This window comes from Ovis aries, chromosome 1 (genome assembly GCF_016772045.2).
Source record: "Ovis aries strain OAR_USU_Benz2616 breed Rambouillet chromosome 1, ARS-UI_Ramb_v3.0, whole genome shotgun sequence".
NCBI classification, from domain to species: domain Eukaryota; kingdom Metazoa; phylum Chordata; class Mammalia; order Artiodactyla; family Bovidae; genus Ovis; species Ovis aries.
The window spans coordinates 2,280,887-2,301,896 of NC_056054.1; the positions used below are offsets into that span (position 1 = coordinate 2,280,887).

The window sequence follows — 21,010 nt, forward strand, 5'->3', positions numbered from 1 at the left end:
CACACACACACACGTGAAATGGGGCTCGTCTTGTGACTTGCACACACACACACACACACACGTGAAATGGGGCTCGTCTTGTGACTTGCACACACACACACACACGCACACACACACGTGAAATGGGGCTCGTCTTGTGACTTGCACACACACACACGCACACACACACGTGAAATGGGGCTCGTCTTTGACTTGCACACACACACACGTGAAATGGGGCTCGTCTTGTGACTTGCACACACACACACACGCGCACACACACACACGTGAAATGGGGCTCGTCTTTGACTTGCACACACACACACACGTGAAATGGGGCTCGTCTTGTGACTTGCACACACACACGCACACACACACGTGAAATGGGGCTCGTCTTGTGACTTGCACACACACACACGCACGTCTGTGCGCGTGAAATGGGCCTTGTCTTGTTTAGGTTTTGCTTTAGGGCTGACCTTTGCAACACTGATGCTTCGCCCCCGGATTCCTTTCGGTTGCTCTTTGCCTGTTCTGTTCTGGATGCTTTCCAGGTGGACAGTAATTGTCATTTTGTTTTTACCCGATCTGCTCGTTTCTGTGTGACTAGATCCCATTTGCACTCGGTGGCGCGACGGATGCGCTTAGCTCTGAGCGCCCCGTCCAGCTTGGGTGCCCCTTTCCTGTGCCGCGTGTTTCTGCTTTGACTTCTTGTCTGCGGGCTCTCTGGCCTCCTCTTTGGTTTTAGGGTGAGTGGCTGTGTTGTCCTTCTGGCCACTTGGGAGGCTCTATCCTCTGTCCACATGTTCCTGCCGGATTGTTTACAAGCCCACATGTTTAGCTAAATGGCTGTTTCTTGACACAGCCACTCTAGGCAGTGTTTGTGGATGCCTCGTGAGAGATTAGATAATTAGCACATACAGATTCTTCAGCCTTTTTTGATCATGTTCACTTTCCGATTTTGCTAGTTACAGTGTTATTTTTCATTCAGGCTATTATGTTTATAACATATAAATGATATACTTCAGTTCAGTCGCTCAGTCGTGTCCTTCTCTCTGTGACCCCATGAATCGCAACACGCCAGGCCTCCCTGTCCATCACCAACTCCCAGAGTTCACTCAGACTCACGTCCATCGAGTCGGTGATGCCACCCAGCCATCTCATCCTCTGTCGTCCCCTTCTCCTCCTGCCCCCAATCCCTCCCAGCATCAGAGTCTTTTCCAATGAGTCAACTCTTCTCATGAGGTGACCAAAGTACTGGAGCTTCAGCTTTAGCATCATTCCTTCCAAAAAACACCCAGGACTGATCTCCTTTAGAATGGACTGGTTGGATCTCCTTGCAGTCCAAGGGACTCTCAAGAGTCTTCTCCAGCACCACAGTACTTACTGTCTACCATTTGCTGATTTATTAACCTTAAAGCAGTATTGCCCAATTCCTGAGAAAGCTAAGAAAATGAAAATACATTGTTCCTTCTCCAGCACCTTGGTTTGTTTCATTACAGCTCTGCAAAATGTGAGGAACTTTAAGTTAACCCTGAGGTGTCTAGCAGTAGGGCCCAAAGATTCTGCCAGCTGGGTCCTCACCGAGGCGAGGAGGGCACCCTGCTCTTTGGGGCAATGCTGCCGGCCGCCGGGCTGGGCCAGTGGGGCCACCCCGTGTGCTCCCTCCTGCCTGGGGGCCGGTGACGCCGGCTCTGCCCGAGTCCGCAGGGTGGCCGCAGGGTTCTGTTTGTATGTGGAGAGTTTTCAGTGAACCCCCCTTGGGGGTGATGTGCTAGTGTGGGTGGGGGGACGGCCTGAAGTGGACGCTTGTTCAGACACGTCTTCTGCCACTTACTTCTCTTCAGCCCAACCAGGGAGTGTGGCATCTCGGCGTCGTCGAGGATCCAGGGACGGACCTTCCCTGTGTGCCGGCTCTGCCTGTGGGGAGGAGACGCGCCCGGGCTAAACCCGCAGCTTCCCTTCCACTGGCTCAGTGGCAGAGGACCCCGCCTGCAAGGCAGCAGACGAGGGTTCGATCCCTGGGTGGGAAAGATCCCCTGGAGAGGGAAATGGCAACCCGCTCCAGTGTTCTTGCCTGGAGAATCCCAGGGACAGAGGAGCCTGGCGGGCTACAGCCCATGGGGTCGCAAAAGTGAGACACGACGTAGCAACTAAACCATGGCCAAGCAGCCCGCCCGAGGTTCTGAAGGCCGAGTCATCAGTGGGTGGGGCTGCAAAAGCTGTGGGTGTCGGAGCATGGCGTCCAGGAGGCAGGACACTGCCCTGTTCAGGCGCCCACGATGCGCAGGTGTAAATACTCAGCGGATGCCATGCCATCAGCTATGTTTGTTCCAAGGGCAGTGCGAGTACAATCTAATCACTTAGAGCCAATGCGTTCTGGAGGCTTCTTCTGTTTTCCTTTAAGAGAGTAAATGCATGTATCATGCTGAGTTGCTTCAGTCGTGTTTGACTCTTTGCAACCCTTCACACCATGGCCCACCAGATTTCTCTGTCCATGGAATTCTCCAGGCAAGAATACTGCAGTGGGTGGCCATTTCCTTCTTCAGGGGATCTTCCCCACCCAGGAATCGAACCCTAGTCTCCTGCATGGCAGGCAAATTCCTTACCACTAAGCCACCAGGGAAAGCAGGGGAGGAGTTCTAGCCTGACGATTCTAGAGTCTGCACCACGGCGGCGTGTCTTGCCTTTCTGCTTGTATTGTTACCCCTCAGCCAGCTCCGCTGCAGGGTGTTGCCTGGAATCTTGTCTCAGTCAGCATTTGCCTTTAAAAGCAATACTTGCTGTATTTTTTTTTTAAGAAATCCCCTTTTCAGGCTAAAGAAATTTTATTCACAGTTTGCTAAAGACTTTAATAATGAATAGTTGTTGGATTATATAATGTGCTTATTTTTATTATGATGGAGTCATTATTAATGCAGTGAATTACATTTATAGATGTTCTATAGAGATGTTGCATTCTCATTTTAAAATGCCGCATATTTTGGTCAATTACCGTTTGGGGTGGTTTTTTTTTTTTTGGTAGACTGCTGGATTAAGCTTGCTGATAATTCATTTGGGAAATTTGTGGCTGTATTCATGGCCAGGATTGTAATTTTTCTTTCTTATACTGTCTTTGGTTTTTGTAACAAGGTTTTACACTAGCCTCACAGAGAATGAGCATATTTTTCTAGAAGTATGTCTATTTCTGTAGGGTTTTTAATTGACTGGCTTCAAATTTGTCCTTGTATTTTCCATTTCTGCTGTATCTGGATTTTGGTGACCTCTTACATTCCTAATGTTTAAGTCTGTGCTTTACTCTCATTTTCTAAGTCATTCTTATCAGAAGTTAGTCTATTTTATTGATCTTTTCAAAGAACCAACTTCTAATTTTGTTGCTGTATAAGGGTGATGGACATTTTACATTTATCTATGTGTTTACTCTCTCCCCTCCCACCTGTTTTCCTTGGATTTGTTCTAGAATTTTTTCTAAAGATACGTCTTTCTAGCTTATGAATTATATCCTTATTATTGTCAAATATAATCATTTAAGTTTGTCAGTTTCCTCCTAGTAAGACCAGAAACTTTCAAGTTACTATAGGTAATTTTTTTCAGTATCTTTCCATTCTGCTTATTTTTAAGTGGTTGTTAGGATTTCCTGTTTGACTCAGAAGATATTTAGAAATGTAATTGAAAATTTCTTTAAAATTTTGTATCATAAAAAAATTTTAGACACATTCAGATGCAGAAAGACAAGGAGCAGGGCTCCTCACGTTCTCTGAGCCAACTTGGCAGAGTCAGGTCCTGTCCAGCCATGTTTGGCCAGTGCCCCACCTCATCTCTTACCTCCAACCATGGATGTTTTGAACCAAATCCCACTCAGTGTATCATATCATCTGTAACTACTCCAGGGCCTGCATCTCTAAAAGAAAGGGATCTTCTTGTTTTCAGAATATGTACAATGCCATTTTCATATTAATGCAGTAATTGGATGTAATCTCAAAAATGACAGGATGATCTCTGGGATGATCTCTGTTCATATTCCAGGCAAACCATTCAGTATCACAGTGATCCAAGTCTGTACCCCAACTAGTAACGTTGAAGAAGCTGAAGTTGAATGGTTCTATGAAGACCTACAAGACCTTCTAAAACTAACACCCAATAAAGATGTCCTTTTCATTATAGGGGACTGGAATGCAAAAGTAGGAAGTCAAGAAACACCTGGAGTAATAGGCAAATTTGGCCTTGGAGTACAAAATGAAGCAGAGCAAAGGCTAACAGAGTTTTGCCAAGAGAACGCACTGGTCATAACACCCTCTTCCAACAACACAAGAGAAGACTCTACACGTGAACATCACCAGATGGTCAACACTGAAATCAGATTGATTATATTCTTTGCAGCCAAAGATGGCGAAGCTCTATACAGTCAACAAAAACAAGACCAGGAGCTGACTGTGGCTCAGATCATGAACTCCTTATTGGCAAATTCAGACTTAAATTGAAGAAAGTACGGAAAACCGCTAGACCATTCAGGTATGACCTAAATCAAATCCGTTATGATTATGCAGTGAAAGTGACAAATAGATTCAAGGGATTAGATCTGATAGATAGAGTGCCTGAAGAAATATGGACGGAGGTTTGTGACATTGTACAGGAGACAGGGATCAAACCCATCCCCAAGAAAAAGAACTGAAAAAAGGCAGAATGGCTGTCTGAGAAGGCCTTACAAATAGCTGAGAAAAGAAGAGAAGTGAAAGGAAAATGAGAAAAGGAAAGACATAAGCATCTGAATGCAGAGTTCCAAAGAAGAGCAAGAAGAGATAAGAAAACCTTCCTTAGTGATCAATGCAAAGCAGTAGAGGAAAAGAACAGAACGGGAAAGACTAGAGATCTCTTCAAGAAAATTAGAGATACCAAGGGAACATTTCATGCAAAGATGGGCTCGATAAAGAACAGAAATGGTATGGACCTAACAGAAGCAGAAGATATTAAGAAGAGGTTTCAGGAATACATGGAAGAACTGTACAAAAAAGATCTTCACGACCCAGATATTCATGATGGTGTGATCACTCACCTAGAGCCAGACATCTTGGAATGTGAAGTCAAGTGGGCCTTAGAAAGCATCACTATGAACAAAGCTAGTGGAGGTGATGGAATTCCAGTTGAGCTGGAATTGCAGGATTTCCAATCCTGAAAGCTGATGCCGTGAAAGTGCTGCAGTTAATATGCCAGCAAATTTGGAAAACTCAGCAGTGGCCACAGGACTGGAAAAGGTCCATTTTCATTCCAATCCTAAAGAAAGTCAATGCCAAAGAATGCTCAAACTACCACACAGTTGCACTCATCTCACACACTTATAAAGTAATGCTCAAAATTCTCCAAGCCAGGCTTCAGCAATACGTGAACTGAGAACTTCCAGATGTTCAAGCTGGTTTTAGAAAAGGCAGAGGAACCAGAGATCAAATTGCCAACATCCATTGCGTTATCGAAAAAGCAAGAGAGTTCCAGAAAAACATCTATTTCTGCTTTATTGACTATGCCAAAGCCTTTGACTGTGTGGATCACAATAAACTGTGGAAAATTCTGAAAGAGATGGGAATACAGACCACCTGACCTGCCTCTTGAGAAATCTGTATACAGGTCAGGAAGCAACAGTTAGAACTGGGCATGGAACAACAGACTGGTTCCAAACAGGAAAAGGAGTACGTCAAGGCTGTATATTGTCACCCTGCTTATTTAACCTATATGCAGAGCACATCATAATAAACGCTGGGCTGGATGAAGCACAAGCTGGAATCAAGATTGCTGGGAGAAATATTAATAACTCAGATATGCAGATAATACCACCCTTATGGCAGAAAGTGAAGAACTAAAGAGCCTCTTGATGCAAGTGAAAGAGGAGAGAGAAAAAGTTGGCTTAAAACTCAACATTCAGAACAGCAAGATCATGGCATCTGGTCCCATCACTTCATGGGAAATAGATGGGGAAACAGTGTCAGACTTTATTTGGGGGGGGCTCCAAAATCACTGCAGATGGTGATTGCAGCTATGAAATTAAAAGACGCTTACTGCTTAGAAGGAAAATTATGACCAACCTAGACAGCATATTAAAAAGCAGAGACATTACTTTACCAACAAATGTCTGTGTACTCAAGGCTATGGTTTTTCCAGTGATCATGTATGGATATGAGAGTTGGACTGTGAAGAAAGCTGAGCGCCAAAGAATTGATGCTTTTGAACTGTGGTGTTGGAGAAGACTGTTGAGAGTCCCTTGGACTGCGAGGAGATCCAACTAGTCCATCCTAAAGGAGATCAGTCCTGGGTGTTCGTTGGAAGAACTGATGCTGAAGCTAAAGCTCCAATACTTTGGCCACCGGATGCAAAGAACTGACTCATTGGAAAAGACCCTGATACTGGGAAAGATTGTAGGTGGGAAGAGAAGGGGACGACAGAGGATGAGATGGTTGGATGGCATCAGTGACTGAATGGACATGAGTTTGAGTAAATACCAGAATTTGGTGATGGACAGGGAAGCCTGGCGTGCTGCAGTCCATGGGGTCGCAGAGTCAGACACAACTGAGTGAATGAAGTGAACAGTTCTTTAGCTTTATTCAATGTTCACCTCGTGTTTATATGTTCCTGATACAAGTTTGTGTGTTTGTGTTAATTTAAGTAAAATTGATATACAAACCTGTGTTGGTTCTGTGTTGGTACTACACAACACAGTAATTCCCTGGTTCTATACATTAACAAATGTCATCCTGATAAGTCTAGTTACCACTTGTCACCATAGAGAGATACAGTCAGTCCCCTACATACACACCTTCAAGTTGCGAACTTTCAAAGGTGCACATCTACTTTCCGTCAACGTCAGGCATGGGTGAGACAGCAGCTCGCCCTCCGTCTGCTGTTGCTGACGCCCCTTCAGCTCTACCATCTCCCCTCCTCGCTCTCCTCCCGTCAGTAACTCTTCTTAGCTGTTCTTGTCATGCCAGGCCCTGTGTGCCAGCTGTTGTGTTGGACTGCTGTACCTTTCAAGGTGCTGAACTGTAAAGTGGAAGATGGCTTGCTCTTTCCTGTATTGTGTGAGAGACGTGTCATAAAGCTGTAGCAGCGCGGTACTGCCGAGCTGGTTGTGTTAGTCGGGGACCCAGGCTCACGTCGCTTACCCTGTGAACCAGCTGGAGTTCGCGAACGCGCTCTGGGAACGGGACCTGTTCGTGTGTGGAGCCCTCCCGTGCTGCCGTCCGCTGACTGTGCTCCCTGCGGCCGACGCCACACCCCGTGACTGCCTGACTGAATCTGCGAGTCTGGATCTCCCATCTCCCTCGCCTGTCTCACTCACACCCCAGGCCCCGTGCCCTCTCGCACCCACCAGTTGGTCTCTTTCTGTTTTGTTTGTTCGTGGTTTTTTTTTAGAGTTCACATATGTGAGCTCATGTGGCATTTGCCTGTCTCTACCTGACTTATTTCACTTAGTGTAATATCCTTTAGGTTCATCCATGTTTTCACAAATGACCAGATTTTCTGCTTTCCTACAGCTGAAGCTCCATCGTATTTATATATTGCAGCCTCTTTGTCCCCTGTCGCAGCTTCGCAGCTATCCTGGCTTCCCTGATAGCTCAGCTGGTAAGGAATCCGCCTGCAATGCAGGAGACCCCGCTTCAATTCCTGGGTCGAGAAGATCCGCTGGAGAAGGGATAGGCTACCCACTCCAGTATTCTTGGGCTTCCCTTGTGGCTCAGCTGGTAAAGAATCCACCTGTGATGCGGGAGACCTGGGTTCAACCCCTGGGTTGGGAAAATCCCCTGGAGAAGGGAGCAGCTACCCACTCTGGTATTCTGGCCTGGAGAATTCCATGGGCTGTATAGTGTGTGAGGTCACAAAGAGTCGGACATGACTCAGCGACCTTCCCTTCACTTCTTTATCCCTTCACCCTGATGGTGTTTAAAGCAGGTGTCTCTGTATTTCATTGTTTGACACGAGGTCCACTGAATGTTCGTGCGTGGTGGCTGGTCTGTCCCCAGCTCATCTGTAAGATTCCTCCTGCCTTTCTGTGAGCTTTGCAGTCTATCTCTGAAGACACTGGGTTGTCTGTCTTGCAGGGTCTCCCTGGGCTCTAGATTTCGCTTGATTTCCTCCCTGAGTTGTCTTTCAGAGCGGGCCTCTCTTGCCTGAGTTTCCTGTCTGTCGGTGGTTAGACCTGGAGGTTTGATCAGAGTCAGTTGTGATTATTTCTGGCCGGACTCTGGGTGCAGTCGTGTATGTCCACTGGGAGGACCAGCTCTGTGTGTGCAGGTGGGGGCGCTTAGCAGCCGCGTGTCTTTTTATTTCTCCTTAAAATCATTTTGCTGACCTAGCCACACCCCCCGCCACTGCCCTGAGGGCCCTCCTCTTGGTCTCCAGCAGGTCTGTGTGGCAGCCTGTGAACCTCTGTCTTCTACCTCCACCCCTGTGGGGGGCAGGGGTCCCAGGGCCCTGGGGCGCTCCCACCTCCCCACCGGCCTCCAGGGTTCCTCCGTGACTCCATCCACAAGTCGGACGCTGCCGCCCGCCTCCTTGCTGTTCGTGTGGACTCGTTTCCGTGTGTGTCGGGTTCTCTGCTCGCCGTTCCTCCCGCGTCTCAGCTTCGCCGTGGGCTCGTCCTTCCCCGAGGGCTCGCCAGCGCGCCTGCAGCCTTCTCAGTCTGATGCGGCCCCGTCTGTGTGTGCTCTGCGTGCCGTTTTGACCGCTGTTCCCCAGCACGTGGTTCTGGCTTGACAGCTGTTCCCCTGCCCTCGGGGCTGGCTCAGGTTCTCTGGCCGTTTCTATGCGCCCCTTGTCGGCAGCTTGCTCATCCTCGGGGTCCACTGACCCTCTTCTCTCAAGTCTGCAGCTCCGCTTGGAAATTGCCTTGATTGCTGCCATTTGCTGGGGTCCCTGCTTGGTTGGGGCTCCGTGTCTCCCACCAGTTCTGGAAATGCTCAGCCATCTGTCTTAGGTGCTACCTCTGACCTCCGACCTTCTCTGCGGGGAGGGGGTGGGCCCACACTTTGGAACCCACCGCGGGGCCTGAAACAAAGGCTGCACCCTCCCTGCTGGAGGTGGGGCTGCCCCGCTGCAGGTGCCCAGGGGCCCGGGCCGGGGGGATAGAGCAGGTGGGGTGGGTGAGAAGGGAGTGGGAGGGCTTTGATGGTCTGCTTTTGCAGAACGGTGAGATGGCCTGGATTCTGCCCCATTGTCTGAGTTCTCTCCCCTGCATGCTCCCGTCCTACAAAGGCCTTTTTCTTTGACAAAAGGAGAGAAGGGGGCGGAGGGGGCCCTGACCTACGCTCCTCAGCAGCTGCCTGGGGATCGGCTCCCCGCCCCGAGGAGATGAGGCCGGTGCTTGTCCTCTGTCTGCATCAAATACACGCCCTCTCGTTCCTTGTGAAGCTGGCTCTCTCCACATCCTGTTCCCATCCTTTCAGTTGAGAAGCCGTCTTGGCTCCATGTCTGGGGGACCTGGGGCCCCTCACTCGCACTGCGGGCCTGCCCTCCGGGGCCTCCACCCCTGGTGTGCTGGAACCTGAGCCTGGGTGCTGTGGATGCCTGTCCCCAGGCGCGCTCGTGACTTGGCCTTCAGTTGTCATGCGTGCAGACGCTGAGGGCCAGCTCGTGCCCTTCTGGGGGTCTCCTGTATCCTGACCACCAGGTCTTGCCTTGGGTCAGTAAAGTCGCCTTCTGGGCCCACTTTAGGGCGAGGGCGTTCAGCAGCTCGGGAGGCAGGACAGGCTCAGCTCAGCCCACCATGCCCAGATACCCCTCCGGCCAGGTCAGCTCCTCTGGAGTCTTCTCCCTGCATTCACACCTCCCTGCCATGGGATCTCCCGGCTCGAGGCTGCGTCCTGACTCTCGATGAACGCTGGTCACATGCAGGGCCCCTGGGTGGCCGGTGGTCCTCAGGGGGATTTGGACTCATTAGCCCCGACCACACACTGGACATTGGAGACCAGGTGCCTGTGCCAGGGGCCTGGCCTCTTCTCTCTCAGCAGCTTTACCTGGACACCCGCCCTGGTGCCTGGAAGTGGGGTCCTGGGCCTGCTTTCCACGGGTGGTCCCACCTCCCACCTGCTGGCCCCCGACCGGGTCCTCGCTGGTGTCCGCAGACATGCAGGCACAGTGGGGACCTTGAAGAGGAGGATCACGGCAGCTTCAGGAGAGGCCCTCACGGTGGTGGGTGAGGGGTGGCCGGGCCCCGGTGTGCTGATGGCCTTAGACTCTCCGCCAGGGAGAAGCCCGCTGAAAACTTGGCGCTTAGGGAGGAGGTGTGAGCGAATGGAAGTGAAACCCAGCTTTGAGGAAGAGACAGTGGAGAAAGACATTACCTGGTATTAATGGTGACTTGTTGTTTTTGGCAGCGAAAGTGAGCTGTCAGGAACTTGCTGTTTGCGTCTCTGCTCGGCAGCCGGGTTTGCTTGGCTGTGCTGTTTAGCCTGTTTTCCGGGACTGGTTGGGTGGTGCAGACCCAGGCTGGCTGCACCCTTGGGGCTGTATCTCGGCCATGAGCAGGGGCTCTTGGAGCAGACCCCTGTGAGCCTTTCAGGAAAAGTAGAGGCTTTTCTTGGCTGGAAAGCATGGGCCTGTGGGGTGCTGGAGCCAGCTGGCGATCCTGGGGGGACGCCCAGCTCTTGGTCGGGACAGAATCTACAGCTGGAGCCGTGGGCAGGGACCTAAGGGGTCCGCCGGCCCTGGTGGTAGGGAGCGCGCTCAGAGCCCCAGAACATGCATGCTCGGGCTGCAGGGGGCCTGATCACCCGAGCGCTGCTGGAGCCCCAGGCTCCCCGAGCACAGCAGCTGAGCAGGGCCCAGCCTCTGTGGCTCCCAAGTCCACAAGCTGCTGACCACCCCGCCTGAGAACCACAGTCCCACCCAGGGTGACCTGTGCCACCCCGCCTGAGAACACCCCCAGGGTGGCCTGCGCCGCCCCGCCTGAGAACCAGAGTCCCGCCGCAGGGTGGCCTGCGCCGCCCCACCTGAGAACACCCCCCGGTGACCTGTGCCACCCCGCCTGAGAACACCCCCAGGGTGGCCTGCGCCGCCCCGCCTGAGAACCACAGTCCCACCCAGGGTGGCCTCTGCCGCCCCGCCTGAGAACACCCCCAGGTGGCCTGCGAGCCCCCTCCTCCCGGCTCTTCCTGCTCTGTCGCCCGTGGGCATCCCGTCGCCCCTGGTTAGTGTCCGGTTCCGAGTTTGCCAGTGAGACTTGCTGTGTAGCCTCGGGCACGTCACTTAGACTCTCTGAGCTTGTTCCCTGCCCGTCAGTGGGGATGATGCTGGCATCCACCCATGTCCTGCAGGGTCCCTGTTGACATGTGAAGCTAGCCCAGGCCAGCAGCGACTCAGGGCCGACCTAGGGGATTGCTGCGTCTGCCCCTGACGCCCTCTCCTGCCTTCAGCTTGAGGCACTTGCTCTGCTCCCGCCTGTCTCTGCTTGCTTTTGAAGGGTAATCCACTGCCTTCTTGTCTGGAGGCAGAGCCCAGGCCGACCAGGGCCTGAAGGTGCATGCTGCTCCCTCGTGATGGGCAGGTGTGTGCAAGGCACCCACGTGCAGAAAGCGGCTCAGAGGCGCCGCGCGTCGCGTCTCTCCCCGCCCCAGGCCAGATGCATAGAGCCTTCCCATGTAACACATGGGTAAAGTGGGAGTCGCTCAGTCCTGTCTGACTCTGTGTGACCCCGTGGACTGCAGCCCACCAGGCTCCTCTGTCCATGGGATTCTCCAGGCAAGACTACTGGAATGGGGTGCCATGCCCTTCTCCAGGGGATCTTCCTGACCCAAGGATCAAACCTAAGTCTCTGGATATATGTGTATAAATACCACTATATATGTTTATTTCTTTACATTCTGATCTCGGCTGAAAACAAAACAATATAAAACAGAATAGTATGTTCTTGCTCCATACTGTTTGTTTTTATTTTTCAAGCATAATTTATATTCTCCTGAGTTGCTCACATAAGCTCATTTCTTTGGCGTCGCCTGTGTACATACATCTGAATGAGGCGAAAAAGCAGGGAGAGCCATACTCGTCTACATGAGAAGCTGAGATGGGACCACTTGTCTTATTTACCTTTCCTACAGAATATTTTTAAATGTTTACATTGAAAAGCACTTCTGACTTCTCTACCTCATTTCCCCTTTATATACACACACACAGTATTACATAGAATAATTGTAATTCAGTTAAGAGCACCTTTGGGGAAAATGATACTGCACATAAATCAGTATTTTGAATGGAACTTGATTATGACTGTTCAGCCGTTTTGAATGATATTTCTAATAAGTTATGCACCCAAAGTTCCATGGTGAGATGACAGATCAAACGCATAGATCTGATTTCTCTCACTCCTGAAATTCACAAAAGCTCCAGTAAGGATATACACGTTATAAAATGTGGCAACCAAAACTCAGACCGTGGTCTCCATGTTTCCCACTGAAGGAGCCCAGGTGTCCTTGGGGACATCGCTGGTCCCTCCTGGGGACCGGGGGGTCCAGGGGCATTTCGGGACAGCTGTCACAGCCACACTGAGGGCTGTCCCCAGGGCCGCTGGTGGGTTCTGGGTGACCTGGTGCCGTCACGCAGGCTGCCCGAGGACGCGTGTGAGCATCAGGACAGGACTGCAGAGGCTCGGTTCACTGCAATCCCGAAGCCAGACCCGGCACGGCCAGCTCAGTAGTGTTGAAAATTGGCAAATAAAACATCGTCAAGGACTGGCCCTGCCTCTGCTAAAAGCTGTCTCTGGGGATGACGTGACACTTGACTTGGAGCCCTTTCACACTGGCCAGCAGCTCAAGACTGGCAGATGGGGCTAGAAGGGCCGTGTTGACAGGCCCAACAGCATCAGCAGGGAACACCTTAGCTGCTGGCGACACAGGAGTCCCAGGGACACCAGACCCATTCCTGCTCCCAGGGGGTCCGTCGTGTGGGTCTGCACCTCAGGTGCAGTCAGCGTGGCCTGGGTGACCAGGGTCTTCGGCCCGTCAGCTGGAGAGGGCGTGGGCGAGAGGGAGAAGCGGCACCTGTAGGTTGGAGAGAGTGCGCAGCTGCGCCAGCCGGCTGCCGCGTGCGGGCCTCAGCTGCGTCCTGATTGGTTTCTGGCTGCACAGGGTCTTCGGGCCGCCACGTTTTCTTTCAGCAGATTCTCGCGCTGAGGCTCGAGGGCTTAGTTGCCCCATGGCCTGTGGGATCTTAGTTCTCTTGACCAAGGATCAAACCCACATCCTGTGCATTGCAAGGCAGATTCTTAACCACTGGACCAGCAGGGAAGTCCCCAGTTGAATCTTGAGTTGAATAAAGTCATAGAAACATGTATGAGACTCTAAAAAAAATGATAATACTTTCTAGCTATTTGATAGCATCATGGAGTTGTTAACTTATTTGGGTAGGTTGACTGTTTTCTTCAGAGTTTATTTAGAGATACCACAGTCCTTATGGGTAAAGTGCTCTGCTGGCGGGTCGGCTGCAGGATAATCTAGATGGAAGGGCAGTGGGCTGGTGTGGAAGGAAAGGCTGGCCACAGGGCGGCAGTTGTTGGAGCTGGCTGACAGATCCTTGGGAGGTGATTATACCATTATCGTTGGCTTTGTGTTTTGGTTTTTTTAATTTTCCCTAAAAAATGATCTATCTGTATTCCAGGGAAAGGCCATCAGCTCAGAGATGGGGGAACAGGGACTTCCCTGGTGGCCCAGCGGCTGAGACTCCGCGCTCCCAGTGCAGGGGCCCGGGCTCAATCCCTGGCCAGGGATCCAGATCCCACCCGCCCCAGTGAAGATCAAAGACCCCACGTGCTGCTGCTGAGACCCAGTGCAGCGAGACCTGTAAGGGGCATTCAAAAACACAGGGCGGGGAACAGAAAAGGAAGCAGCTTCAGCAGCTGTCTGGAAGGTGGAGATTGAAGTCACAGGTCACACTGGATTTGGCCAGACTCCACACCGCCCTTGGGTGCAGCCAAGATCCCAGCGGGTGGACGCCACGGCATCCTTGGAAAGCAGCCCCACATCCCGCCTCCAGGACAGGACCGGGGCAGGAGGGGGCCGGGCCGAGTAGAGTGGAGGCTGGAGGGCAGCAGGCACGGTCACCCCCACCCCCACTGCTACAGCCTCCTGCCCTGCAGCTCCGGGTGCCTCAGACCCCAACCATGGGTGCCGGGCGTGTTCTGACGGATGCCAGCTCCATGCGCCACTTAGTAAGCTCAGCCTTGAGTCCCCTCTCCACTCACAGCTTAGGATCCTTGCCTCCATTCATCCTCAGGGACACAGCCACAGAAAGTATGCAAAACCCAGTGAGAAACTTAGAAAATACATTTAAGGGAATCTCGAAGAGAGTTGAGCATTAGACACGGAAAATGGGGGAGAAGCAGAAAGAAAATCAGCGATTGTTACAGATTTACCACCAGGTACTGGAAGTTCCCAAAGGGGGAAGAAGAGGAAAGGGCGATGATCTGCACGATGACCCAGGGAGATTCCCCACGGCTGGGGTGTGAGCTGCCAAACTGGATAGGTGGCGTGGAGCTCCACAGTGGGTGAGGGAAGACCCTCGCTTCCAGAGCCTCCTAAGAACGCGGCAGGCAGGAGCTGGTCTGCCAGAGGGAGAGCAAAGGGCACGCGTCCAGAGTCAGAGCTTCTCAGTAACAGTCTTGGGAACAAGGAGGTAGGGATGTTGTCTCCACCATCCTGGAGGAGGTCACTGCTCCCTGGAGTTCTGTGCACAGGCAGAGGGACGATCCCTGGACGAGGGCTTGAGCACACGTCCAGACAGGACACCATGCGCCTCCTTCCCGAGACACAGGAGGAGGCTGAGCTCCTGCCAGGAGAGGGCAGCCCAAAGGAAGAGGAGTGGAATGAAGGGGCACGAACGGCGGCCCTGGGCAGCCCTGGGAGGCCTGGGGCCAGCCTCGGGGAGGGCGCAGCTGTGCGGGAGGCGCTGTGCAAGAGCTCTGCAGCCTCCAGAGAGTCTGGACCTCCCTGCCTCCAGCCCTCACTCACATGAGGCCGTGCTTCTCCACGGGGCTCCTGTGCCCCGCACCTGGAGGGTGCACGTGGAGGGCACACCTGGAAGGCACACGTGGAGGGCACACCTGGAAGGCATATGTGGAGGGCGCACCTGGAAGGCACACCTGAAAGGTGCACCTGAAAGGCGTACGTGAGGGCACACCTGGAGGGCGCACCTGGAGGGCACACGTGGAGGGCGCACCTGGAAGGCACACAGGGAGGGCGCATCTGGAAGACGCACGTGGAGGGCACACCTGGAAAGCGCACCTGGAAGACAGCAGGCTCAGGCAGCAGCAGGAGGCAGGGCGGTTCTCGTCCCAGTGTTGGTCCCACTGCGGGGGGCGGGGGTGGCCCGTGGTTTTCCCGGGGTCACTCTTGGCCTCGCCCCAGAGGAGCTCTTCCTGTCAGCTGTCCTGGAAGCTGAAGCAGCCTGGCCCCGAGATTCTTGTCTTTCCCTGGGGGCCTTCATCTTGCCTCCCCGCACCCACAGCTGCTGATTGCAGAGGACGCGTGTTTAGGGGTGCGTACTGGAAATTGTGACCACAACACGCGGAGGTGCTGAGCAAAGTCAGCACGGGGCTGGGGGCCTGGGGAGCAAGGCGGGGGTGTGCCAGCGTGCCCCGAGGTGTGTGACGCGTTTTGTCATAAACGTTGAAAACGTTTTGAGATAGGTTATGCATTTTTAATAGACCCCCGTCCTTTCTCCTCCTCCTCCTCCTCGCCCCCGCAGGCGTCTCTCTCCTCCCCTCACACAGGCAGACAAACGTCAGTGTGAGAGGAACTCGTGCTGACACGAATGAGGCATCTATTATTGTCCCCTGGATTTGAATGAGCCGTTCTTTACTTGAACAGAGCCTACACTCTGGCCCTGCTTTCTAAAGAATAGACCTTCTCTTTGTTTGCTGTCTATGTGATGACATGAAATAGTGTTATGAACAGAAGAACCAACCCATGTAATGGAAAATTACAGTGTCCTTTTTTCTCCCCCTGATCATTTATTTTTTAAAAAAAATTAGAGACTAACAGATTTCTTTTCTATTTCTGATTGAGAACTTATAGGTCACGGCCCAGCCCCGCCATTTCTTATTGAAACTCTGAATATAGTCTTTGTGCTGCTACTAACGTCACGAGTCTGATTGTATTAGTATGTTTCTCAAGGCACAACCTATAAAAGCAATTTTCTGCTCTGCCGTAAAATATTCATGAGAATACAGGCCTTTTTGTTTTGATGCCACATTCTTTAAGTAGAGAAAGTCTCATTGTTTTCTTCGGGGAGCTTTGGGTCAAAAGCACCAGCGGCTTCTGTTGGGAACTCGTGGCATTTCGGCAAGTTTTTGATACAGAAATAGTCGCGGGCGTGTGTGACGCACCCTCCAGCAGCGGGATGAGTGGGGACTGTGGGGCTGGTCCCTCAGCTGGGGCTCCGGCCGCCTGGGGGGCCCGCCTGGCCTCCCGAGGCTGCGCTCCGGCGGGGAGAAGTGCCTGGCCTGGGTCCGCGGCCCCGCGTCCACGCCAGAGCTGGTGTGTGTGCCTGTCCACAGGGCCGTCTCCCGAGGTGCCGGAACGGCCGGCGCTGGGCACGGCCTGTCCGGCGGAGCTGATGTCTGGCTTTGCATTCTCTTTGCATTGGACTTTCTCTAGCAGAGGATGAAGTCTTATGTGAAACCTCAAAAGGGGAAATTCCAGCAGGCCTCGCCTCCCTTTCTCACAGTAAATGGTGAGGACCACCCGTGACCACCCCGCCCCCCTGGCCTGGTGCCCCTCTCTTCTCTGCGGGCAGGATGGTGTTGCCCGGGGGTCTCTTTGCCGTACCCTCCCTGGGCCACCTGCTCTGGTGTCCAGAATGACTGGAGGGGTGGGGTGTGTTTCCTCCTTACATTCCCTGCAGCTCTAGACTCAAAGGGAACCCGAGGGAAGGGGCAGTGAACACAGGGAACCTCGGACCTCCCCACCCCATCCACGCTGGGGCGCCTGCCACATCCTCCCTTCCCGCCCTCGGCCCCCGCCCTCTCGTCTCTCACGCCCAGTGCCCTGATGCCAGCCCCTCTGCATCTGAGGCCCGGCCTCCCCCTGCCGCTGGCACCCCCACCTAGACCTACAGGGCCCCCCAGGATCTGCGGATGCAGGCCCTGCACCCCAAGCGAGCGGTCCAGGCGCCTCCTGTGTCTCCGCCCCCATCCCTGCCCTCTTAACACTGGCCGTCTGGGACCTGGCTCGCCTGCCTCTTCCCACTCAGAGCTGCGGCCCCCGTGTGGGCCCTTCCCCAGGGCATCCCTCAAGCCCTCTGCCCTCTCCTGTCCCTTTGCACGGCAGACCCACTGCAGGCTGGACTGGGAACAATCCCCCAGCACGCAGCACAGACGAGGAGGCCCTGGCGTTTTTCTGCAGTGAGGGGATGCAGGCGTAGGAAACATTTGGCCCGTCCTATTTTTGAAGTTAATAAAACAGATCCCTCAAAGTTGTTTCATGTTCAGCTTTTTAAGAGGTTAACTATTGGACATTTCTGATCGACCTCCTGACCTCACCGGTGAAAAATCAGGAATGGGGAGATGGCATGGCGCAGTTTCCCTGGTGGCTCCAACAGTAAAGACCCACCTGCCAGCGCGATGCGAGTCCATCCCTGGGCCAGCGAGATCCCCCGGAGGAGGGCCTGGCACCCCACTCCAGCGCTCCTGCGTGAAGAATCCCACGGACAGAGGAGCCTGGCACCCCACTCCAGCGCTCCTGCGTGAAGAATCCCACGGACAGAGGAGCCTGGCGGGCCACAGCCCATGGGGTCACAGAGCTGGATGGGACTGCGTGACTCACAGCAGCAACGTGACGCAGTGAGCGGACAGTGCGTGGGTGTCTTCTGCGCAGCGTCTCAGGCTTGACCTTGTTCCCGTGTAACATCTCAGGTCGCCTTCACATGTCGCCTAAGGGGACCACCCCCTGACCACCCCTGCCATCAAGGCAAGGGAGGTGATCCTGCTTACAAAAGGCAGGCAGTACGGTTATCTCATTAATTCTCTGTGGCTTCTTGAGCTAAAATACTGTTCCCTGACCCGATAAGAAGAGTGTCAGAGACACTGCAAGCCAGTGCACATGCATGGACGTGGACCCAGATGTGCCCAATGAAACGGTTGTAGGCTCAATCTGCCAGTGATTCTGTGTGTGTGTCTGTAACCCAGGAAGACAAAGTCAGCTTTATCTTTACAAAGCAAAGGCCAGCTAACCTGAGGGGATCTGCTGAGTAACTCACCTGTTAATCCATGAAAGAACTAGGCAGGTTAACCGGTTAATGAAGAAAAACTTTTCATCCTCTTCCACGGAAGCAGAAAGAGCCAGAAAGCCTGCCGTCATACACAGACATGATGTTTTCCAGGCAGCATTCAGCACCGTCATTAGTGAAAGCAGGAAAATACTCAGCCCTTCCCCACCCCCGGGAGAAAGGAAAGCAGAATTTCCTTTAAGACGTCAAGTCACTTTCCCCTCCTCTGAGTCCCTTTCCTGAGCCCTGCTCCCTGTCTTCCATAATATTCTATTCCTTAAAATAGAGTCTGAAGCAAATGGAGGGAAATACTGAGGTTTTATAAAACTGGTGTTGTTTACACAGTTTTTCCATCCTGCTATGTTTCATAATAAAAATGATCAAAGAAAGAAAATAAAAGAAGTCAGTAAAGCCCCGTCTCTGCCAGCTGTGTGAGGTGGGGGTGGGATGGGGCGCCACTGTCGTCTGGGCCTGTTCACATGGACAGTCACTTGTGTCCGCTTCTGTCACATAAATATAAAATAAAAAGCCCTTCACACATCAAGCCTGACACCCAACTAGAAAAAAACAAATACATTTAAAACGGAGTTTGCACCTCACTGATTTTGGGAAAAATCGAAGAGCTGGTATTTACCCAGGGCTTGTTAGGACGTCAGAGAGAGGAGAATTAGATGTTTTCTGAAACATGATTGAATATTGAGGATTTCCCTCCATTCCCAGGGGCCAGGGCCCAGGCGTTCCGTGCATGCAACCTGCCCCAGGCTCTGGGGGCCTCGGGTGGAATCCAGGCTTAGTTCTGGCAGCGGGAGAGGGAGGTGGTGACTGCAGCCCCGGAGCCAGGCCCCTGCTGTCCCGGGTAGCACCCCATGCCCTGCCCAGGTGAGCAAGCCTGCAGGTGCAAGGCCGCATTTCGGTCCAGAACACCAGGGCCCCCGGCGTGGGCTCGGGGTTTAGGACCCAGGACTGAGCTGGAGCCAGGCCTCCCCACCTCACTTCACTCGTCAGCAGGACGGCCGGCAGGGACCTGCCTGTGTGGTGACCACTGAAATGGGCTTTCCCGAGGGGTGGTTCCACTCCTGGGTCATTTTCCGAGAATCCACCAGAACCAAGGTGGGGCCAGCCTGCTGTGTCTCTGACAGTCCACTTACCTCATCAAGAAGCAGTATTTTAGCTTAAGAAAATAAGCACAGAGAATTCATGAATGGCCATACTACCTACCTTTTGTAAGCCCCTCATTTGCCCCAGTGGCAGGGGCGGTCAGGGCTGCATGGCACTTCCAAAGGCACTGGGTTAAATCCGGTCTCACCCAGGGAGACCCTGGGACCAGGTCCAGGGCGTCAGAATGCCTGACTGCCGAGGTGCTGCGACGAGGCCCCCTCCTGGGTGGCGATGACTCTGGAGGGGAGACTGGCCCGGGAGCCCTATCTGCTGAGTGGGGTCTCCCCCAGACCTCTGAGTCCCCGGAGAGGCCCAGCCTCCGGCCCTCAGGCCTGTGGCTGGGCAGGTTGTGAGCAGGCTTTCTGGTCGAGGCAGGGCCCCGGGGTCTCTGTTGGGCTGTCTCCACTTCTGGGGGTCGGGGGGTATCTCTGACAGAGACCCTCAGGGAGGCAGCCCCGGAGCCTCTCTGGGAAGTCGGAGGCCCACAGCCAGTGGCCCAGCTTTTCTGATATAATCCCGTCCTGAGAGGAGCGCCCACTTGGGGGTATTTTGTGAGACCCATAATTGGAGACCTGGTTTCTGCCTCCTCTTCGCTTTTAATTTGGCGTTGATCTACAAGCCTTTAGATCAGTTCCGCTTCCGTTTCTAATCAGAGCCAACTCATGGCTGTTCGTGGGCCACGCCTCTGTGCAGTGAAGGCAATTTGTTTCTTAGCAAAGCGCAGAAATGGCCCCCTGCAGCATGAGCCAGGCAGGCCATCCGGGGGAGCCTTGCGCTGGCTGTCTCCCAGAGGGCGCGCCCATCACCACTGAGACGCGCTGCGCCCCGGCGGGCCTGTCTGGACCACTTCGAGGGCACACGCTGTTCCAGGGGCCCTTCACACAACTCTTCTGTGGCTTCTTGCAAAGGAGAAAAGCACGCCGCGTGCCCTTCTGCCTGCAGGCAGCCAGGACTCATTAGAGCCGTTTTCCTGCTTGCTCTCTGGGTCAGCTTTCAAAAACGGCATCAGAAAAGGCCACCAGGCCTGCACCCAGGTCCCCTGAGCGAGCAGGGCCTCTTGGTGCAGGGCAGGGCAGAGGCAGGAGAGCCCATTTGAGTGTGTGTCCCAGTCCGATCTCCCACTGGCTTCTGCCTGAGGGGTGGGCCCCTTGGAGGAAGAGGGCGGAAGGCCCGAGTCCTGCCTTTTGAGCCTGTTGAGTAGGAAGGGGAGGAGGCATCTGAAGTGAGCAGTGGCTCTCACTGCGTGGGCGTCCCCATGGTGGCAGCGTGGGCGTCCCCAATGGCGGCGTGGGCTTCCGGGGAGGGTGGCCGGGGCCGGGCCAGGACGGCAGGCCACCTGGTCACCGGCGCCTCTGTTCTGTGCTCTCTCCGCAGTGGACGTGGCCTCGGCCCTGCCTCTGCCGGTGGCGCCCCCGGGGGTGCCCATGGACCTGCGCCTGGACCACCAGTTCCCGCTGCCCGTGGCGGAGCCGGGCCTCCGTGAGCAGCAGCTGCAGCAGGAGCTCCTGGCGCTCAAGCAGAAGCAGCAGCTGCAGAGACAGATCCTCATCGCCGAGTTCCAGCGGCAGCACGAGCAGCTGTCGCGGCAGCACGAGGCCCAGCTGCACGAGCACATCAAGGTCAGTCCCCGCCTCGGGCC

At 53.7% G+C, this 21,010-nt stretch overlaps 1 protein-coding gene across 5 annotated transcripts in view; it reads left to right on the forward strand.

Moving 5' to 3' along the window:
• Window positions 1-21,010, forward strand: part of HDAC4 (histone deacetylase 4) — a 290,084-nt gene that overhangs the window by 160,036 nt on the left and 109,038 nt on the right. For all 5 annotated transcript variants that reach the window (XM_042244201.2, XM_027967041.3, XM_042244213.2 and 2 more), the window contains exon 4: window positions 20,746-20,990. In XM_042244201.2, the coding sequence (XP_042100135.1) occupies window positions 20,746-20,990 (245 nt within the window). The remainder of the gene's footprint in view (window positions 1-20,745; window positions 20,991-21,010) is intronic.